We start from the raw sequence: 19,509 nt of genomic DNA on the forward strand, positions 1-19,509 counted from the left end.
AATAGTTTGATGCTGTTTGTAGAAATCCGTTTTCCGGAACATAAAGAATAAATAACAATGTCATGTTTTCCAATTTCCAATTAAAGATTAAAAACTTTTTTCAGAATCTCTTTCCCCCTCTTTGTTTATAGTGACAATAAATTCAATATATATTCGGAAAAGGAGAAATGAAATCAGTCACAGAAAACACGTGTTCCTACTCTCTTCTTTAGAGATACATGTTCTATTAAAATAAATATGTACATTATATTCTCTTGTAAATCTAGGTGGATGGGTTTTGTGCAGGAGGGGTTTCGGTGTTCTCTGCAGTGACACAGCTAGTACACTTCTTAATGCAGGCATCAGAGAGGAAAGGCACCTTCTCCAGGCGAGTCAAGTAGATGAGTGGCTGGGTGGTGCTGCTGATGTTCACGAAGGCAAAGCCCACAGGCTGCACGTAGCAGCGAAACACATCAGGGTGATAGTAGTCTTCAAATGGGAACAGAGCGACAGGTGGCAGGTAGTTGATCACAATGATGTAAAGGATCGAGAGCACCGTCTTGAAGGCCTTCCTCTTCATGGGGTGCATTTCATCTTTACCGGCCCCGTGGGACTTCTTCAGGGCCCACAGGATGCTTGCGTTACACAGCACCATCCAAGTGAATGCAGCAAGGATCTCACCAGTAAACACCTTCTCAAAGTTGGGTAGGCCTCCCACCATCTTGGCGGATGAGTAGGTGAAGGTGAGGCAGAGTACCAGCACTGAGAGGCTTAACCTGTACTTAAAGTGTTTCAGCTGGCTGAAAGCGATTGGAAAGAGCACAGCCACGAAGCGATCTAGGCAGATACAGGAGAGAAACAACGGGCCGCTGGTATCCTTCACACCGTAGGAGAACTTAATGGACAGCCACACCTCTTTGTTCTGCCAGACGTAAAGGTTGAGGAAGGTGATGGGTGTCATGGCCCCAAAGTAGGCATCCATAAAGGCCAAGCAGCCCAAGAATATGTCTGAGGTGGACGGTTCTTTGCGATTGCGGATTAGAATTGCAATGACAAGTAAATTGGCAGGAATCCCCACCAATACGTTGGTGGACTGCACGATCAGGTCGAAGAGAATGGCCTCTGCCTGATGGTCACACCCGTCAAACACACTGAAAGGTTTTACTGTGGTATTGATGGACGCTGTGCTGTTGAGAGGGAGATGAGTTGGGACTGAGGTCGCGTTGAGTGATGAGACATTTCTGTCCATGTTTCTATGACTGCAAAAACCAGGACTCTGAGGGAAGAAGAACAACAGCAGTGATGATCAGGATTTAACATATTCAGCATTTTCTGGACAGACAGTCACTCACTACAAACTGTAAATGATACAGTTTCCATTAAAGTGTTTATCAAGGGAACTTGATTTATCTGCACTTTAAAGGCAGTCTGTAAAACTACAGCTCAATGTGTTGTGTTAATATGAAGACATTTTTTTTTACTTGTATCGTATAAATGCACATTGCATTGTGGGAACAAGAACCCTTGCCAAGCACGAAAAAGTGCAGGACGCATGGCAGCCATCACACAAATTGTTCAGTCAGTCAAAGTTTCATTCGGCTTTCAGAGTTGGAGAAACCTTAGCGGTTGTCCGGCAGAGTTATGCTAGTCCCTGTTTAAGCCTGCGACTGTCCACCTAGTGACCGATATGTAACAATTTTAAGATAAACTGCCTGTTTTGCGTTGCAAAAGTTGGGCTCGGTAGCCAACTAGCCGACTAACACCAGTTAAAAGAAAAAAAGAAAGTTTGGTACCGTGGCAATTGATGGAAAATGTTAACTAAGCTGTTGAAGTCACAATAATATCTGGCTTGTTGGGCAAACTAATGTTGGACACGTCCTATTTATCCTCCCATGTGCTATATATTTACTGTAAATCTATGGAATTTACCCATTTTGGGGTTGAAGGAAATGTCTGGAAACTTAACAAAAAAGATACTGTAAATTTTCTTCGAGAACATTAGCCCTTTTTTTTAAAGAATTGTTTTCTTAGTCTTGATATTTTGTATCTCAGCACAAAAGCCTCAGCATGTGTCCCATCAAACATACAACTGTTCATTAGAGTCTTTGTTTCTGACCTGCTGAGCAGTTTATTCTCAGTAGAGATTAAGTAGCTGCAGAAGCGGTTCACAGAGTAAAAACATGTTACAAACACTGCCAGGGCTTCTCCTCGGGCTGTTATCCTGTTATTGTGTCTGTGTGGACTCTCCTCTGGGAAACGTAACTCCCTGTGTGCAGAGAGCTCTAACTCACTTAAGGGACTCATTCTGAAAGCCCCACCTTTTCATAGCAGAATAAAAGGGTGGCCAATCCTAAATGAATACGGCAAAGGTCGTATTCTGCACATGGCTTGAGACTGTTGTATTTAATGTCAGTGGATATTTGTTAACGTCCCTTCAGCTTTTAAAAGTCAGTTTCTCACATTTAGCTATTTCTAAAGCCTATTTCTGAGAACAAGGATGATAACTTGGGGGAAAAAACTTGAATAAAGGCTGGACTGATGGAGAAAAAACTGAAGTCAGACATAAAGCAAACAGTTATACTGCAGTCATCATGAGCCTCGAGTGTCTCTGTCTATGGCCCCTACAAGAGAAGACATATGGAAACTTTGTCTGCAGGTTTTGGTAATTTCGGTTTTGTTCTGGGCTTCAGGACTATTTCCAGCAGCTCTGAGTCAGGCTGATTTGTACAATCTGAATTTGCGAGCATCTTTAAATGCTGTAGTATGCCTGAGCTGCCTCCAATAATGGACTACTGAAGCCAGAGGCTGTGATTGTTCCCTGCCATCACTGGGACTGTTCTGGTTGAATGTGGACCTGTCTTCCCCTCGGTCCCTCAGCGGATGGCGTTTCTCACCTCCCTCTGCTGCCGACTCCACCTCAGCACACGCACACTCCTGTGGGACTAATCACCTAACGGAGGAGGTGAAGCTCTTTACCAAAGATGCTCGTCACTGGGGATGGCAGACTTAATCAATTTATTTTTCTCCAGGCATATCTACTGAAAATGAAGTAAACAAGCAGCATTTTAAACAGTATTTTTGTAGGATTTAATTGGGTGCTGAATACCCTGCAGTATCAATATTAACTTGTATTCTTAAAACTGTGGAAAAGTGACTTATCAGCTGCATATAAGTAAATTTGTGCTTGTTTGGCTAAAAATATAGAAATATGTTGTTAATTTGTAACATTATCGTTTAGAATTGTAAACAACAGTAAAAAGTAGCTATATTACTTGTTGCCAAAATGTTCTAGAAAATACATTTGATTGTATTTAATTTACTGTAAAATGTATTTATCTTTATATTACACTTTTTATTTTCTATTAGTTCCTGTTTTATTTGCATTTAATAAATCAATTCAGTATTGTTGTCTTTGCAGCTTTCGTGTAGTATAGTGTAGTATAATGTATAAATCACAATGCAGATGTTCTTACCCAGGTTTTTAAATGGAAAATACTTTTACAGCAAACAGCACATACATTGTTATTGGCTATTGAATGGCCATTCCACACATAAAGAACGTAAATAAAAGTCTGAAACATTTCCAATCACATGCTGATTTCTAAGATGTGCTCAGTGTCAAATGAATGAAAATCAAGAAACTCAGTTCATCTCCCTTTTTTTTTTACTTTTGCAAAAGTTACCCATGTTTCTTGGCTGCCATTAATCTTAAGAAAATGAATATATTACATTATTTTAGTAAATAAAACTGATACAATTTAAATGGAGATGACTGACTGGAATTAAACAATTCAGCATTCCAATTAAGGATGTGTTGATTGAAATGCTTTGAATAGACACAAACTTTGCAAAACAAAACCAACATAAAAAGTCAAATTTACCTGTGCAGCATTTTAAAACGTAAATTTTTTTTTTACTTACCAGTTTGCAATATTCTTCAGCGCTGCGTGGTCAATGTGATGCTGTGTGCGTTTCAAGAATTAATTTACAAGTTCTCTAAGTGTCGTGGATTTGACGCTGGAGGGGAGGATCGGTTTGATATCATGAGGGAATAGTGACTCTTCCATTTGATGCTTCTTTATTAAGAGGCCTCCAAGTGTACAGGTGGGGGAATGTTTGCTTGGAAATGTTATGCAATAGATATTAAATATCGTTGCACTGATATTTCTGTTCAATAGTAAAAGATCCGCGTTCCTCTATCACCACTGTTGAACTCTGCCATTCCCTTGTCTATTGGGTTGTCAGTCTGGGTTTGACATATGGATTCAGGGAGCATCGAGGGACCAGGCTGATGATCCTCTGGAGCGATAAATGTCATCCTCACTTAGCCCTTTATCCTTTCCTTCTGTTAACTGGCGACTTTGAGCACAGGCGCACAAGAAACAATACTACCAACAGCCAAGAGCAAATGTCAATGGGGTCTGAGCTCGTTTAGTTTGGTTCTAGTGCATCACTATGTCTCATCCAAGTAAACCACACATTGCCAGGGTACAGCTAGTAAAGACTCCCCCATGGAGTGTTCATCAATTGACAACTGAAGGTGAAAAAAGACACGGTGAGTGTGTGTGAAGCCTGTGTGTGAGATATGTGTCAGGGTGTGTTGGGATCGATTATTTCGCAGAGTGCTTAATTGCATTTGAGTCTCGGCTGGTAACCCAATGTTCTGTTCCCATGTGAAGACGCACAAGACAGAAGCCACAATGATCCACTGTCGCACTGAGAGAATTACGAGAGAGAAAGACAGACACGAAGAACAGGAGTGTGACTTATTTGCATTACCTCTTTTTTGTCGACGGGGGCAGTAGAGGACTGCACTTCATACTGACTGTTTGACTGACAGCAGGGTCTCAGCAAGAACATGCCATGATATTCACATTATATTAAACTCCCCAGGACAGTCTGAGATCTCGCCTGCCCTCCCTCTCTTGTTACAGCCACACTTTCTGAAACTTAGAAAGGTGAAACATCACACTTTGTTTCACATATGAAACATTTTGGATTAAACACATACTGATCCAAACAGGTACTGAGCTTCAGAATATACGTCTCTCAATGAACCAGCTGCAGTTTGTTGTGTATTACACTTGTTTTATTTTCTTCTTCTCTGGGTTCTGCTTCTCGTTAAGTACATCTTTGAATCACGTCTTTCCTGCATTCCCCCGGCTTCGTGTGTTTGTATCCATCTTTGCCTCTGTCCAATTAAGCCATCACCTCAATGGTCTTCTGGCATCACCAGCAGTGTCAGTGCTGCCAGGGCAAGAAGGAAAATACAGCAATTTCCACAGCTTCAAGTAAAACAATTACATATCCAGCGGAGAATGTGTTTATGCTGAAAAGAAGAAATTTGACAAAGTGCGCAAAAGCTATGAAATCTAATGTTGGACCAATCCACTTCAATTTCATACTTCTAGATAAAATAAAACAAATATCAATTTATTTAAAAAGGCTTTGGAACATATTTTGGGCTGCTCCAGTGGTTCATGTAATTGTAACAGAGTTGAGTCACGGCTTACATAAACTCATTGTAAAATCATGCTGTTAGGAAATATTTCCCTCTTTCTCTTATATCCTGCCTCGGATGTAGTGATGTTAAGAAAGAGGCTCTGTTGCAGGAGGCAGAATATAGAATGTGGTGTTGGTCAGGATCCAGTATTAGCATGCATCTCACTGTGGGCGGTCAAGATGCCAAAACCAAAATTATAATACAAGTTCTTACTGACACTGTGCAGAAACCACCTGCCACCAGTAGACAATCAAACCACGAAATCTTCAGTTCAAACAGAAAACAACAAAATGTGATGATAATATCATGTATTATAATGAAATTAAAGGTAAGAAGAATTGTAAACATCTTTGTGCTTCAGAAGCTGCGTGGGCCAATAATATATCAGCATTTCAATGACTAATTGTACATGTTGAATCGGGACAAAACGAGTGTGTGGTGGTAGCCGGATTTTCAACAGTACAAGCACTTCAGACATCCTCAGTGCATCAGAGATCTGCCTCCAGACTCGTCAGGGCGATAGAGATGCAGGTGATTTCATCACAGTACACCCACCCACCCACTCGTGTACTTGCACACACACATAGATAAACACACAGGTAAGACGGTACAGTGTAACAGTGCTTGTTGCACAAACACTTGGCATCGGAGTAAAAGTGAAGTAATTGCAATGGCTTTTATTTGTGGGAACATTGCTTTATGTTTTTCTTCTGAAACAGTTAATGTAACCTGCAAAGACTAAACTGATCATCGCTATTTTTATTCCATGAATCTTTTTTATGTTGTTTATTGGGATTATATGCTATATGTTCACATCCGTCATTTTCATGCGTCACCACATGCATCTCCACTTGTGATCGGATCTCACTTCCCCGCTCTATATGCAGATGGACAGGTACGTCATGTAAATAAACAAGCAAATAAGCACTTGACCAAGCCCCTTACACCCCTTAGACTCCTTTATAGCCACCATATATTTGTAGGTAAATCTCTCCTGTACTTTTTGTACAGTTCAGCTGTGCTCGGCTGATTCACACAAGATGTATTTTTCTCTATTATCTCTATTGCTGACATCCTCTGTCAGTTGAGTAGGTGGTACTTCAATGTGGCCAAGGAAGCATTAGTGTTCACATTGCTAAAAGAATGTGTCCAAATGTGTCCCAGACCACCTCTGAATATAGTCAAAGCAAATCAGACCTCAATGTGTCCTCAATTTGGTCTGGGTGTGTTCACACCTGTATTTTCAACTGTCCACTTGTGGTCCGATCACCCAGAAAGAATGTTAATGCCAGTTGTGAACAGGCAAGAAGAGAAAAGGACAAGGAAAAAAAACAAAAACTTTTTAAATGACCTCTGTTAATGTACAGCAGTCACTGGACAGCTGTAAAGTTTTAGTTTATGTTTTGTTGATAATATACGATGAAACAGTAAAGCTGCAGGGGAATGCCATCTTATATATTTGCAACAAATCCTCTCAATATCAGTGCAGCGATTTGTTCCATTTCATTTTAAAATCATTAACAGTATGTTCTCCAGAGGATGAATGGGCATTTGTGGTGGGTGAGCAGCCACTAAACTGATCTTTAATGAGATTTTGATATGGCTGTAAAATGGAACTAAGTGAATGCCTCGCAGCAAAAATAGGAAAAATGGGCATCCCACCAGCTTTCCACTAATTATTACAATTATGTCATTCTAAAGCTGCAGTAATCACCATAATTACGGCCTCTTAGTCTTGGGGCAGCTAACTGACAAACAAACAGCCCAGACTTTCGTTTAGCAGTTAATTATGGACTAAAACAACATAATCCATACAAGGGTACAGGACAGGGGAAGATTCAAAATTTGACTTCTAGTGTAATTAAAAATAAGTGTTTCATTGTTATTGAAGCCTAAATCCTGAAAAACTGGCTGAATGAGCTGGGTGAGATGTGCATGGACAGGTAGTTTTATTTAGAAAAACAGCACAGACACCTATACCTCAAGATGATTTACAGATTTGTGCTGCCAGTCACTTTGGAGAAATCGGAGACCATAAAAGTGTTCCGCATTAAAATTGAATCTAAGTTGTGGGGCAGAATGAATCAGAAACCTCAACACGTCACGTGGTTAAAGCATTATGAAGTTAGAGCTGTGTGACCCACACTCAAGTTACATTGGTTTCCATTTTCTTTGTCAGCATTAACTATTCTGAAGGATAATGCTGATCAGATTTTTATGGAATGAATCATCAGCATCCTAAATTCAAATTTGTTTGGGCCTTAATCGTCTCTTTTCACGCATAATTACAATCTCAGTAATTCCATTTACACGGAGGCCAGTCAATTTAAAAAAAAAAAAAAGCCCAGTGAAGCCAATCTCTGTTCAGGTGTGTATAGGAATTTAAGATCAATAGAATAACAAAATAAATATTCATGAGTCAATAAAGGAGTATGACTCAGAATGTTGCTTTGTTGTTTTAACTTTTGGATATTGCACTTTGAAGTGAAATTTCATGCAAATCTCTCGGATGAAGAACAAAGCTAACTGAGCGTTTCTTTGTTTTCTCATTTTGCTGTGAAGACAGAACATACAATAGCTGCTTTTGAACTGTGTTTGCAGGTTTTTTGTTCCTTGATTATGTAGCAAAACATGGTAGGAGTGGTTACCTTTCACTAAACAAAAGTGCTCGACCACCTCAGACTATAATTATTCAGTAGAATCACTGATCAGCTTTCAGTACACAGGCAGAAATATTTGAAAATGCTGATGTAAGATATATTTGACATGAAATGCCATTTGTCTTTATTCAACCTCACTCTATATTGAAATACTGTAAATATACTGGCATCACTGGATACCAAAATGCATCCAGATGTATCTTTAAACTGCATTTATTTGGAGCTGTGAGACAAAATCATTTCATTGCTGCTGAATGAATGAGTTGAAATCGAGAACAACTGGGTTCTATCTATTTGACTATATTTGTCAGTGTATAAAGTTTTCTCATAGTGTGTTAATGGGTTGCCATGAACCCACTGCAACATGTGTTTGAAGCCTTTGAAGCAGGAACATCACATATACTGTTGCTTTTTGAACTCACACTGATTGTGTGAGCTTGGACCCAAACGATTTTCTGAATAGTGAAGCATCAATAAATAACATGGTTACATAAATATCAGATACACCTTACATGGTTTGGGAAATATTTATAGGACAATGTGCTTTTTTTTTTTTTTTTTTTTACTGTATCAGGCAGGTAATGTTTCATGTTTCCCTCAAGTACGCAGCCTATACCTGCAAGAAATTTGATAGCATAGGTACCGTATTTTTTCCAGTATCTTCTCTTCGATTGACATGTTGGGAAGATTGGACGGATGAATGTTGTCCTCTTTCTTTGACAGTTCAGTCAGGGCCACTTTTGTCAAAGAAGACTTTTACTGCATGAGCAGTCATTTTCATTTGGCGTTATGGCTCTGTTCGGGGAGCTCCCTGCCCTTCCACGTGCTTATGTGGAAAGCCTGAGATGGGGAGAGAACACATCCCCGTTCTTCCATGTGCCTTCATGGAAGATTCAGGCAGTGAGAGCAGCAGCAAGAACCCAACAGAACAGAGCAGGCATCAATGACAACGAAATGACATTGATTAAATCAGACACAGTATTAAGGAGGAGCTGGGGTGGCGGTGGGTGGCAAAGCATCTGGCAGAGGAAGCAGGAAGAGTGGCGGGCTGAAGCAGCTTTAAATAAGGCACCCTGTTCGAACTTTGCCAATGAATGCATCGCGGGGAAGCCGCTGAGTGTGAGCTGATGTGAGCCGGCCTCAGGAACAGTTGTTGAGCTATCAAGAGAGCTGAGCTTGACTTTGTGGCCGGCCTGAACTAACGCTATGCTCAATTTAAATATCTTTAAAGCTCCACAGAAATAATTAATACAATCTTTTTTTACTTCTGAATCATTAAAAAAAAGTGTGTGCCTCAGCATTTATTTTTAGATTCACAGATATCTGTAACGTGAGTCCCGCTGGATGTCCAAGAGAAATGTCCTGACTTTAAGTTTGTAACCCAAAGGAGGAAAAAGTGGGAGAAAAAGAGAGCGTCTTTGTTGATCAGTAGTTGTGTAAATACAGAGATAACATCATTGGTCGTGCGGCTATTTTTACACTCAGGGACATGGTCCAAGTCTGTGACACGAGCTGCTGGGCTCTATTGTGCCTCTGTAGTCCACATGAATAAACACCTGCTACTGTTCTCAGAATAATTATACACACTGTTGGAGCCGCCCCTTTCAAAGTTCAGAGCTCTCCATCAAGGAAAGAAAGAAAACTTCATTTATTTGATAAATGTAGGCAATATTGTTAAATTAGAAACCGAAAGAAAGACCAGTATTCACTTTTTATAAGCCGTATATAGACATTTAATGAGTGCTTATAGATTTTAATGTTGTTGCAAGTAGATATAAGATCTTTTTTTAAGTGTTTTTGATATTGTTTCCAACAACCTTGCCTCCTGTGACGGATCCATACACCACATAAACTGGTATATTAACATATAATAGATGGAAATAAAATATAACAGCTGTAATTAGATAAAAAATACATCTTCACAGGAGAAGTAATAAACACTTAAAATGTTCTAATATGTGCTTAATACTACATAGTAATATGCTATAAATAGTATATTAATACTGTCAGTAAAAGGTAAATGAGTTTAAGGGGTGATGATGGTTAAAGATAAGTGTTAACTGATAAAACATTATAACTGTGTTTAATTACATGACGGGTATTGACGGGTACGGTATTGTATTGTATTTAGCGTCCCTATTATTTTCAATAGCTCTTCCAGAGACCGTTCTGTATTATACTTGACCCTGCACAGGGACGGGTTGACGTCTGATAAGAGGCACTGCTCACTTCGAACAGGCCTCGCAGGGAGAATCGTCCTCCGTCCAGCTGGCTGTCAGTGGTAAGCAGGGTGAGAACATAGCTGATAGCCTTTCAGCAAGATTGTACATCTATCATCGTCCTATCCGAACACCCTGACGTTACTGCTGATTGAGTTTTGGCAGGAGAACACTCGGGTCATCACATGAGAGCACAGAGATACTTGAATGGAAACAGATTGGCTCTTTGCGTGTTGTCTCCATTTGCCAGGTTTGAGAATGTCTGTGTGTTATCATTTGCCGCTCAGCCCCCCCGGCAGTTACCTCAAACCATCACAGCAGCTCAAGTGTTTTCTCTGGACTCTATTTCAACGGTAGAAAGTAACAAAGAACTTTTAAATATTTCCGTTAATGCTACTTTATACTTCCACTCAAACTACCTTTCAGAGGAAAATATTATACTTTTTACTCCCCTGCAGTTAATCTGACGGATTAAATTACTTTTAAGATAAAGATTTGACTCAACAGATAGTATAACAAGTTTTTAAACTAAAACACATTCAAGATAAAACCAGTGGTTTCCAACCTTTGTTTTTGTGACATCTTCCAAAAATTTAGGGTCACACGTCTCACACGGTTTCAGTTCAATAAATGTTCAAATGATCCAAGTTTTCACCAAAAATAAAAATTAAGAAAAAGTCCAAAACCTGAAAACCTCAGAACTTTTTTTTGTCTTTCCTCTCGCAGTAATAATTTGACAACCCCTCACATATATCTGCTGTCCCTGTGTATAATACAGGGTATAAACTAGTTCAACCTGCAGCAGCTACAACAGTAACATGCTGCTGAAACGCTGATGCTTTATGCTTTACGCTGATAAATGGAGGACCTGAGCTGAAATGTTATTGGATCAAAAACAAAGTTATTGACAGTCAAACTTTATTCAGCATCTTTCTCGTTCCCACAATAAGTTTGTGGGTTATATTTGATCTTTTATTAAAAAAAACATGCTAAAAATGGCACAGTATTTGGATCGAATTCAGTGTGTTATTGTTCTATTTCATTCGGTCCATTGCTACGACACTGAGAGCTGATGAGTGTGCTGCATATTTCTTCTGAAGTTCAAATGTCACCACATGACCTTTGACCCGATGTGGTAAAAGTTGGCACACTTGGACGAAGCCCTGATTGATGCTCCCTCCACTAAAGGCCTACTTGAATGTGGAAAACAGTGAGGACGTGAAGCTTGAAATATCTATTTTTTGTATGCTGCCGCAGCAGCGCGCTGATTTTCTGCCGACTCAAAGAGCGTGACCAGACACTGAAAAAAAGCTTGTCTCCGAGGGCCCGGAGGACCAGACGCCAAGCCCCGGCTGACCCAAACACAAAACATGCGCTGCACTCTCACCTGTCTATTCTCTGCCAGGTTGGTTTTTCAGACCTTTTTCACATCGGCGCATTCCCGGACGCTGTTTTCATGGTGGTCAACAGGTGCTTCGTCTGAGCTCAAATTGATCTTGGCAGCAGTATATCCTCAAAGGAAAAATTTACATAAGCCTTTAATTTTGCTGTAAACAAACACTGTAAAATGTATTTGTAGTTGAGTGTCTTCCCTGTGGTTTAATTTATTAAACTGCACATGCTATATTTGCATCGCCTTTTGCAGCTATGCTAATCTCTCTCTACTTTACTCTTTACTTTGTACACCGTTGCTTACAAATGTTTATCCTGTAATACAACTGGATGGTGACCATAGAAAATACATAGACAGCAGCCTGCAGAGACAGCTGAGAGAAAGAGAAGGGGAGATTGTTCGTAGGAGGCCAACCGAAAAACCAGAACAACACCATCATGTGTGCCATCTTTTAATATTTCATATTGGCATGTGTCTCATTATTAATGAAGCTGTGTATGTTACTGTGTTGGCATTGCCCCACCGGCTCCCTCTGTTGGATGTTTTGGGGACTGCCTCCTATCCCCAACACACCCATTCACTTTTGGGTTAATACTATATGGCTTCTTCTATTTTCAGCCAGAGTACTCTTGCATATGTGAATATACCTAATGTGTTTTTCATTTTGTGGCCTGGAGGTCATTTTTTTTTTTTTTTTTTAAAGAAAAAGGAATATGTCTTAGTTATTTTGGTATGAAGCCATCAGACTTGTTTTTTTTTTTTTTTTTGTAGCTCATGGAGGGACTCCAGAAATAAAGGTACAGATGTTGTCAGGATAAAAAAGCAAGATGCTTTGTGTTATTTAGCCTCAGACCTACAGTCTATAAATGTGCCAGGCTAACGCAGATGCTAATGTCTCGGGGTGGGGGGGAAGATGGGGCACGTCTAATTTAAAAGCGTTTTAATGTGAAATATCGTCGCATTTTGTGTTGACGCTCCAGCGTCAGAGAGCTCAGGGCAGGTTTGACGTCAATGCTTGCATATCTTATGTTTCACATTAGGAGTATGAAAAGTCGCTGAAGCTGCTGCTCTCCTTTTCTTACAACGCTCAGAGCTCGAACATCTTAAACAACAGCTGTTGCAGCACACAACAGATAAAAAAAAAAAAAAAAAAAAAAAAAAAAAAAAAATGCGTGCGTTTAGAAATTTGATCTGCCGACACCATCCTCTGCTGCTGGCAATTTGAGGCTTTTTTTTTTCTTTTTCTTATCCAGACAGCAAATAACAGAGAAACACTTTGTACTGATGTCTTTGATGAACTTTTATTGACGCGTTCTCTGTCTCTCTCTCTCTCTCTCTCTCTCTCTCTTTTCCCCGACACCTCGGACACCGTGAAAACTATAAACAGACATAAACATCGTGACATACATTGCGAGCTCTTTCTGGAGTCTCTCATGCAAAATGTCCATTGCCCAAAAAAAACAAAAAAGCTCACACGTTAGCACATTAACAATGTCACAAAAATACAATCTCTCCAAAAAAAATGCAATACGTGTCAATATAAATGCAAGTCAACAACAATGGACATAAATACACGAACAAATAAAACAATTTACCGTGTGCACCTCTTGGACCATGTGCAGAATAGCTTGGGCTCGTTCACTCCTCTCTGCCTCTGTGTCAGCAAAACGACCCACAACGCCACGGTCATGTGCCCACGCCAACTCTGGGTGTGGCCCGTTACTTTACGCCGTCACATAAAGAATTACAGTACCTTGAGCTCAACCATATAAACTCAACAGATTTCAATTCCATGTTAATCAATCCTGCTCATTAAACATGCCAGCACACACAAGGAACATTTATGAACTTATAACTGGCTTCAACATGTCTCAGTTACAGTGACAAACACTATTCAACAAACTAAAATAAAGGTGAAGGGTTAAAGGATCGCAAGAAACACTTGCAATAAGCACGATGAAATGACACAGTGTGAATGCACCGGGGATCTCCTATGGGAAAAACAAACTTAAATCCCAGAACACACTGTTTTGTCTTTGTATTGTGTTTTATAGATCGTTGCTTCAGCTTCACAGAGATAACTGACACATACAGAAGGTCTTTGAACCCCTTTAATGGGCAAAGTTCATGTTCAATACTATGAGTGTGTTTTGCAAGAAGAAGCACAATGTTTTGTTCAGGGATTCATTGCAACAGTATACGCGTTGTTAGGAGGAAATTTATTTACCGTGTGATAAGCCGTCAAATTCAGTGCAAGGCGAGGTGATTGAGTAGTTGGTTAAGGGGCCTCAAACTGTTAATAGTCTGTAAGGCTCCATAGTGGGAAAACTAATTTCCCCATAAATTCCAAAAAGGCCAACAGTATAATTCATTTTCAAGAGCCCGCTCAGTCTAATCCTTTGTGAACACATTCACCTACAAAACAGTCTACATTGTGTGCGTGACTGATTCTCTGCTTAAAACATGAATACACATTCAGTCAGGGATGAATATCATAGAAGAAGGCAATGATTAATTGGACTTGGGCTTTTTGATCACACAAACTGTAACTCTCATCTGGTGTAAAGAACCATTCCTGCCCCAGATCCCCTCAGCGGATGTATTAGTTCGGCTCAGTGTAGCAAGTGAAATGGCCTCGCCAAGTATGGAGACCAGAGTGCAGAGGGAGCAGGACAAAGTTCACTTAGCAAATAAACTGGTTATGGAATTGGGTTGAAGTTTGAAGACTTTCTATTTCCAAACAGCACACATAAAACAAAGGTTCCAAAATAGCATAGTGACACAGAAGAACACCCAACACAACTGACATGTAAACACACGAACAGAATCCACAAACACAAACAAAGTTGTCTCCACAGACTGTATAAAAAAGTGGACGTAGGGTTCAAAAACCTGTTTTGTGTGTGTGTGTGTGTGTGTGTGTGTGTGTCTGTGTGTGTGTGTGTTGGGGTGGTGGTGGAGGGGGTCTGTTTGATTGACAGCCCTCTGGTGCTGTCAGGTTGTCACTATCGATGGGCGGGGCATCATCAAATTGAGTCAGTCCCAATACTATATATGCAATATGTGTTTCATATGGGATAAATTTCTTTCAACAACGTTGGTCAGAGATAATCTTCAATTAAAGGTTAATCCTTCTCGTCCTGAATTCACAAATATATATAAATGAAGTATTTTGAAACAAACGCAACTGCCTCTTTTCAATGCATCATTTTTTTTTCAGTTGAAAATACAACCTGACGCATTTTTTTCAATGATGCATTTTGTCAGTTTTCGTTTACTTGAACATTCGATGCTAATTTCATACCACATGGCCTCCACTACTCTGGGGATCCTCCTCCCATCTCTGTCCCTGCTACTGATACTGCAGCAGCTGCCACCAAAATACATTCATTATTTTTTTGGGGCATTTGGACATCTCCCTACTGCGCTTTTATCACTTCCTCTGTCTCGGTGAGCAGCAACAGCTGTCCAATTCTTCCTGACTTCACCAAATGATTTGACTAAATCCTTTGAACATCTATAACTAGGAGTTGCAAAAAAAAATATTAGAGGCGATGCATCAAACAAAGAAGAATTTAAATCAAAAGCAACGTCAAAATGTTTGGTCAACTCAAATAAACAAGGAAATATTAACGTTTGAGTGTATAAACTCTTAAGAAAATAGGTGGAAGTGTTTTTTCCCAAAATTGACTTGAATGTGCATCAGACACACAAACAACAAATTATAAATCTGTTTGTTCTTTCAACAAACCATGTTGGTCAGACACCTTTCAATCATAGGAATAAAACACACGCTAGTGGATCGAGAAACACCCCCCCCCCCCCCTTGTCCTTGTCCTCCTCCTCCTCCCGTCCTGTCACGTCACACGGGTACAAGGAGCGCAATAAACAGCGGTGCGCGTCGCGCTCACTCAGCCACCGGTGCAAATGGCACACTCACAGCTGAGCCGTTTACTTTACTGCTACTACTATTTCTGTGTGATATCTTTTATAGGAGTTTCTTAAAACCCACAAACAGACCCTCTTTGCGGTCGCTGACAGGACAGAGAACTTCTTGCGGACGCGGGCTGCCTCTTTATTGTGAAAGTTGGATTACAGCGGAGCCTCTTGAGCTGAGAGGGAGTCAGAGGATGAGCAGCGGTGAAAGACAGACTGGTGAAATCAGCGGAATCCCGTGCTGTCAAAGGTAATCTGCTCTGTATTTATTTTGTTTAGTTTATGGTATTTCCACACGTGCTTCGAGTGAGGTGAATGTCATCACTTATACGAAGCTTCAAATATATCTGCGTAAATATCAGTAAAACTGTCAGGAGATTACGTTTCGTCGAAGTGCAATTTACGTGATTTACAAACTTATTACTCAGAGACATGCCGGCTACTATAGGGCTTGAAGTTTTGTTGCGTGGAGCGTGTTGGGATACATTTCTGGAAACGTTTTCTGAATTCCAGCAACTTCAGACGAGCCAAATTTATCGCTCCTGTTCAAATGCCATGTTATCTGTAAGCAATCCTTTATCGTCACTCCTGGTCTGCTGCCCAGTCTGTCAAACCTACAAAGTGTGTTTTAAATATCCAGAGGATGTGCAGAAATACACTAATGGAGTGTTATATTTAATAAAATATCTGTTGATCGTATCAGAGTTTGGGCTGATTGTATCAGGCTCATTCTCCTATGAAATACAACAGCACAATTTCTTCAAATCAATATATGATAAGAGACTTTTTATTTTATTTTATTTTTTTTTAAATTAGTCCGGGAATTGTAGTACCTGTGGGACCTGCTACTCATTAATGCAGTAATAAGGAGCAAAAATGAAGCAAGTACTGAACACAGTAACACAACTTGCACAGTAATATAATACAGCAATAGGTTGTGAAAAATATAATGCAACATTTGAGTCAGAAAGGAGGAGATTTACCTTGAGAGTAATTTTGATGTTGTGAATTGTGGCAAAGCTGCATTGCATTCTGCAGTAGGGTGTTTCTGTTATTTTGTCCACCCTGCCTATAGTGTACTTCTCTATAGAAGTCTAGTACCACTTTAGGCCAAAGCAATGGATCAACCAGTTTAGATAGATAGATAGATAGATAGATAGATAGATAGATAGATAGATAGATAGATAGATAGATAGATAGATAGATAGATAGATAGATAGATAGATAGTTACTTTATTAATCCCCATGGGGGGATTTTTTTTTTCTGCTGCCGCAGCATTTATAGATACAGGAAAGCAATAAAATAACAGTAAAAATATTAAATATAAAAATGCACAGTATATACAATAAATAGAATAAAATAAAATAGAATAATTAAATTAAATTAAATTAAAACAAACAACACTACTTTAAACAACTCCAGGTTATTTTACCAGCCTCTGTGCAAATAACCACATGTCCAACAGAGAATTGTGAAATGTATTCAAGCCACAAAAAAGAGATGATGAAGATGATCAAGATGTGAAGACTTAAAATGAATAATTATGTTATTTCATTTTCAGTCATTTATGTTGTTCACAGTCATTTTGAAATTTTAAGAGATCAGCAAATTAACCACATCCTGTTGTGTACAGTGTAGCATGTATTTAATCACATAACGGGCAGAAAAAACACACACAGACACACACACACACTTGTTCTTCTCTTTAACACTGACTATAAAATAATTGAATTGTTAGGAGAGTTAATTGTCCAGGAGTGATTAGGATCCTAATGAGACCCTCTTGAGCAGCATCACGCATGTGAGAAGACAACATGTGGGACCCTCAGTCTCCTGGGCATCTCGGAGCGTGGCTTAATAAATGTGTCTATTGTTAGGTAAACACCGGTCACACAAACAAACATATTCATGACGACCACATCTTCCGCAGCGGTGCAACATGATGCGCGCTCCTTGGTGGAGGATCTGGCCTATATGCAGGCGGACTCCACGAATGAGATGTGTCTCGCTGTATGTTGTCTTTTGTGGTAATTTGCAAACATCAGCAGGTTGTGCAGGCGCTTCAATGCATACAAAAAAACACATCAGCGAAGTTTCACGATGCATAAAGTAATCTTCTGCCCTGTAAGTGCTGCTGCAATCAACAGGGTGAGCTTTTCCCGGTCGTGAGTTCCATTACGTATGTGGATACGAATGCTGAAAGATAATGCAGGGTTAGGGTTTGCATTTATTTATAGGTTACATGTACTGTATATCGCACCCTCAAATGCATACTGCACAGTCTGCAATCGAAAAACTTACCAGCTAGCTAAATGACTCAGACTGTGATCTGGCCTCAAGGTGCAAAAACTGAAAGCAGTCAGTGCTTCCTCATGTTTTCAGTCCCCAACCCCCACATGAGACCATCCACATCCAGCATCCTGAGGTCTGTGAAAAAAGGATTTGGTGAAAACAGGATTCCTTTGCTTTTGATCATAGTTCATTTGCAATAGGAGGCACTGACTCCACTGGTCTTCCTCTCTCTGTCGTTAAGTGTAATTTTGTTGACTGACAGCTTCTGTATCATGTAGTGTGATCTCAGCTGTGATTTGGCCTCGTGGCAGAAAAAAAAATGGAGTTTCTTGGGAATGTCTTTTGTCCCTAAAAATACATCAAAAGCTTTTTTAATGTTCATCTTTCCTGTTATATCAAATTGTAAACTACTTCTGAGAATTATTGCTTTGTTGTCTGTGTAGTTATCTAAGAAGTCTCGGGATGAGTAATAACAAGTGGTTACTGCTGGCTTACAGTATATACAGTATATGAGTCGTACTTCATGACAGGGCAAGTCAGTTCTCAGCCTTAAAGAGAGTTTTATTTCAAGACTTTTTCTGGAAACGGCCGATGTCGCAATCTTTGTGAACAGTATAATTGGCACATCACACTGTAAAAGAATCGTGAAAATTAATTGAAACAGAAGGTTATTTATATTGGACTAGTAAAACGACCTCGTAGGTCTTTTGTACAAATAACTTCTGAAGACCCACCGTTATGTTTTTAGAGGAGCAACCTATATCAGTAATGCAGTTTACTTTTGCCATGACAATGAAGGTTGCATACCTTTAAGAAAGTAGTAACTTTAACAGACTACATGGTTGAATTAATCATTTAAACCCAAACAATGATCTTTCCCCAATCCTAACCAAGTGTTTTTTGTACCTAAACCAAAGGGCGCTATTTCAGGAAACACTGCTGTAGGTGTTATTTGAGGGAAGGAACAAACAAACTATACGGTTGGATGGGTTGGGTGACTCGTCATTTAAGGATAAATCAAAGACGGGGACTGCACATAGCAGAGATCAACTGATTCTGGCAGCCCAAGCGTGCAGCACATCCTCACAGTCGATGACCAATGTTAGACAAAGAGTATTGTAATTGTGCTTTATTGGGCTTTTAATGGACTTTTAAGTATTAAACCCTGAACAGAGGGAAGAAATTATTTATCTAAGGCTTTAAAATGCATTTGGCCAGCTCATTATGGCAGATAATCAACATGCTGGAGGATTGAGATTAAAAAGAGCGCAAAGGAAGAAAGACTTCATGCTTGAGAAAGGAAAAGAGAAGACAGTCTCATCTGTCTCTGCCTTTTGTGGTTGCCTGAGTAGAAGCTATCTACCAAGACGAGAAGCGATTTGGGGAGTGCTGAATAGAAGAGAGGAGAGAAACACAACAGCTTTGCTTATTTCTTCTACTTTTTCTTTGACTGTAGTGCAGAGATAAGATCTGAGAGAGAAAGAAAGAGAGAAATGATATAACGATAGAAACCATCTATATCACAG

The 19,509-nt window shown here is 39.7% G+C and overlaps 2 protein-coding genes across 4 annotated transcripts in view; one reads left to right on the forward strand and one right to left on the reverse strand.

The window, feature by feature from the left end:
• Positions 1-262: 262 nt before the first annotated feature.
• On the reverse strand, positions 263-1,228 carry LOC138197710 (G-protein coupled receptor 183-like). The gene has a single exon (XM_069148569.1). The coding sequence runs from the start codon at positions 1,226-1,228 to the stop codon at positions 263-265; it is 966 nt and encodes a 321-aa protein (XP_069004670.1).
• A 14,439-nt stretch (positions 1,229-15,667) lies between these two features.
• gcgra (glucagon receptor a) overlaps positions 15,668-19,509 on the forward strand; it is a 39,047-nt gene continuing 35,205 nt past the window's right edge. For all 3 annotated transcript variants that reach the window (XR_011178239.1, XM_069148959.1, XM_069148960.1), the window contains exon 1: positions 15,668-15,940. The gene's annotated coding sequence lies outside the window, so the exon portion shown is untranslated. The remainder of the gene's footprint in view (positions 15,941-19,509) is intronic.

The sequence above is a fragment of the Embiotoca jacksoni genome, unplaced genomic scaffold, assembly GCF_022577435.1.
Source record: "Embiotoca jacksoni isolate LCO1_2020_lvr unplaced genomic scaffold, fEmbJac1.0.p SCAF_15, whole genome shotgun sequence".
Taxonomy (NCBI): domain Eukaryota; kingdom Metazoa; phylum Chordata; class Actinopteri; family Embiotocidae; genus Embiotoca; species Embiotoca jacksoni.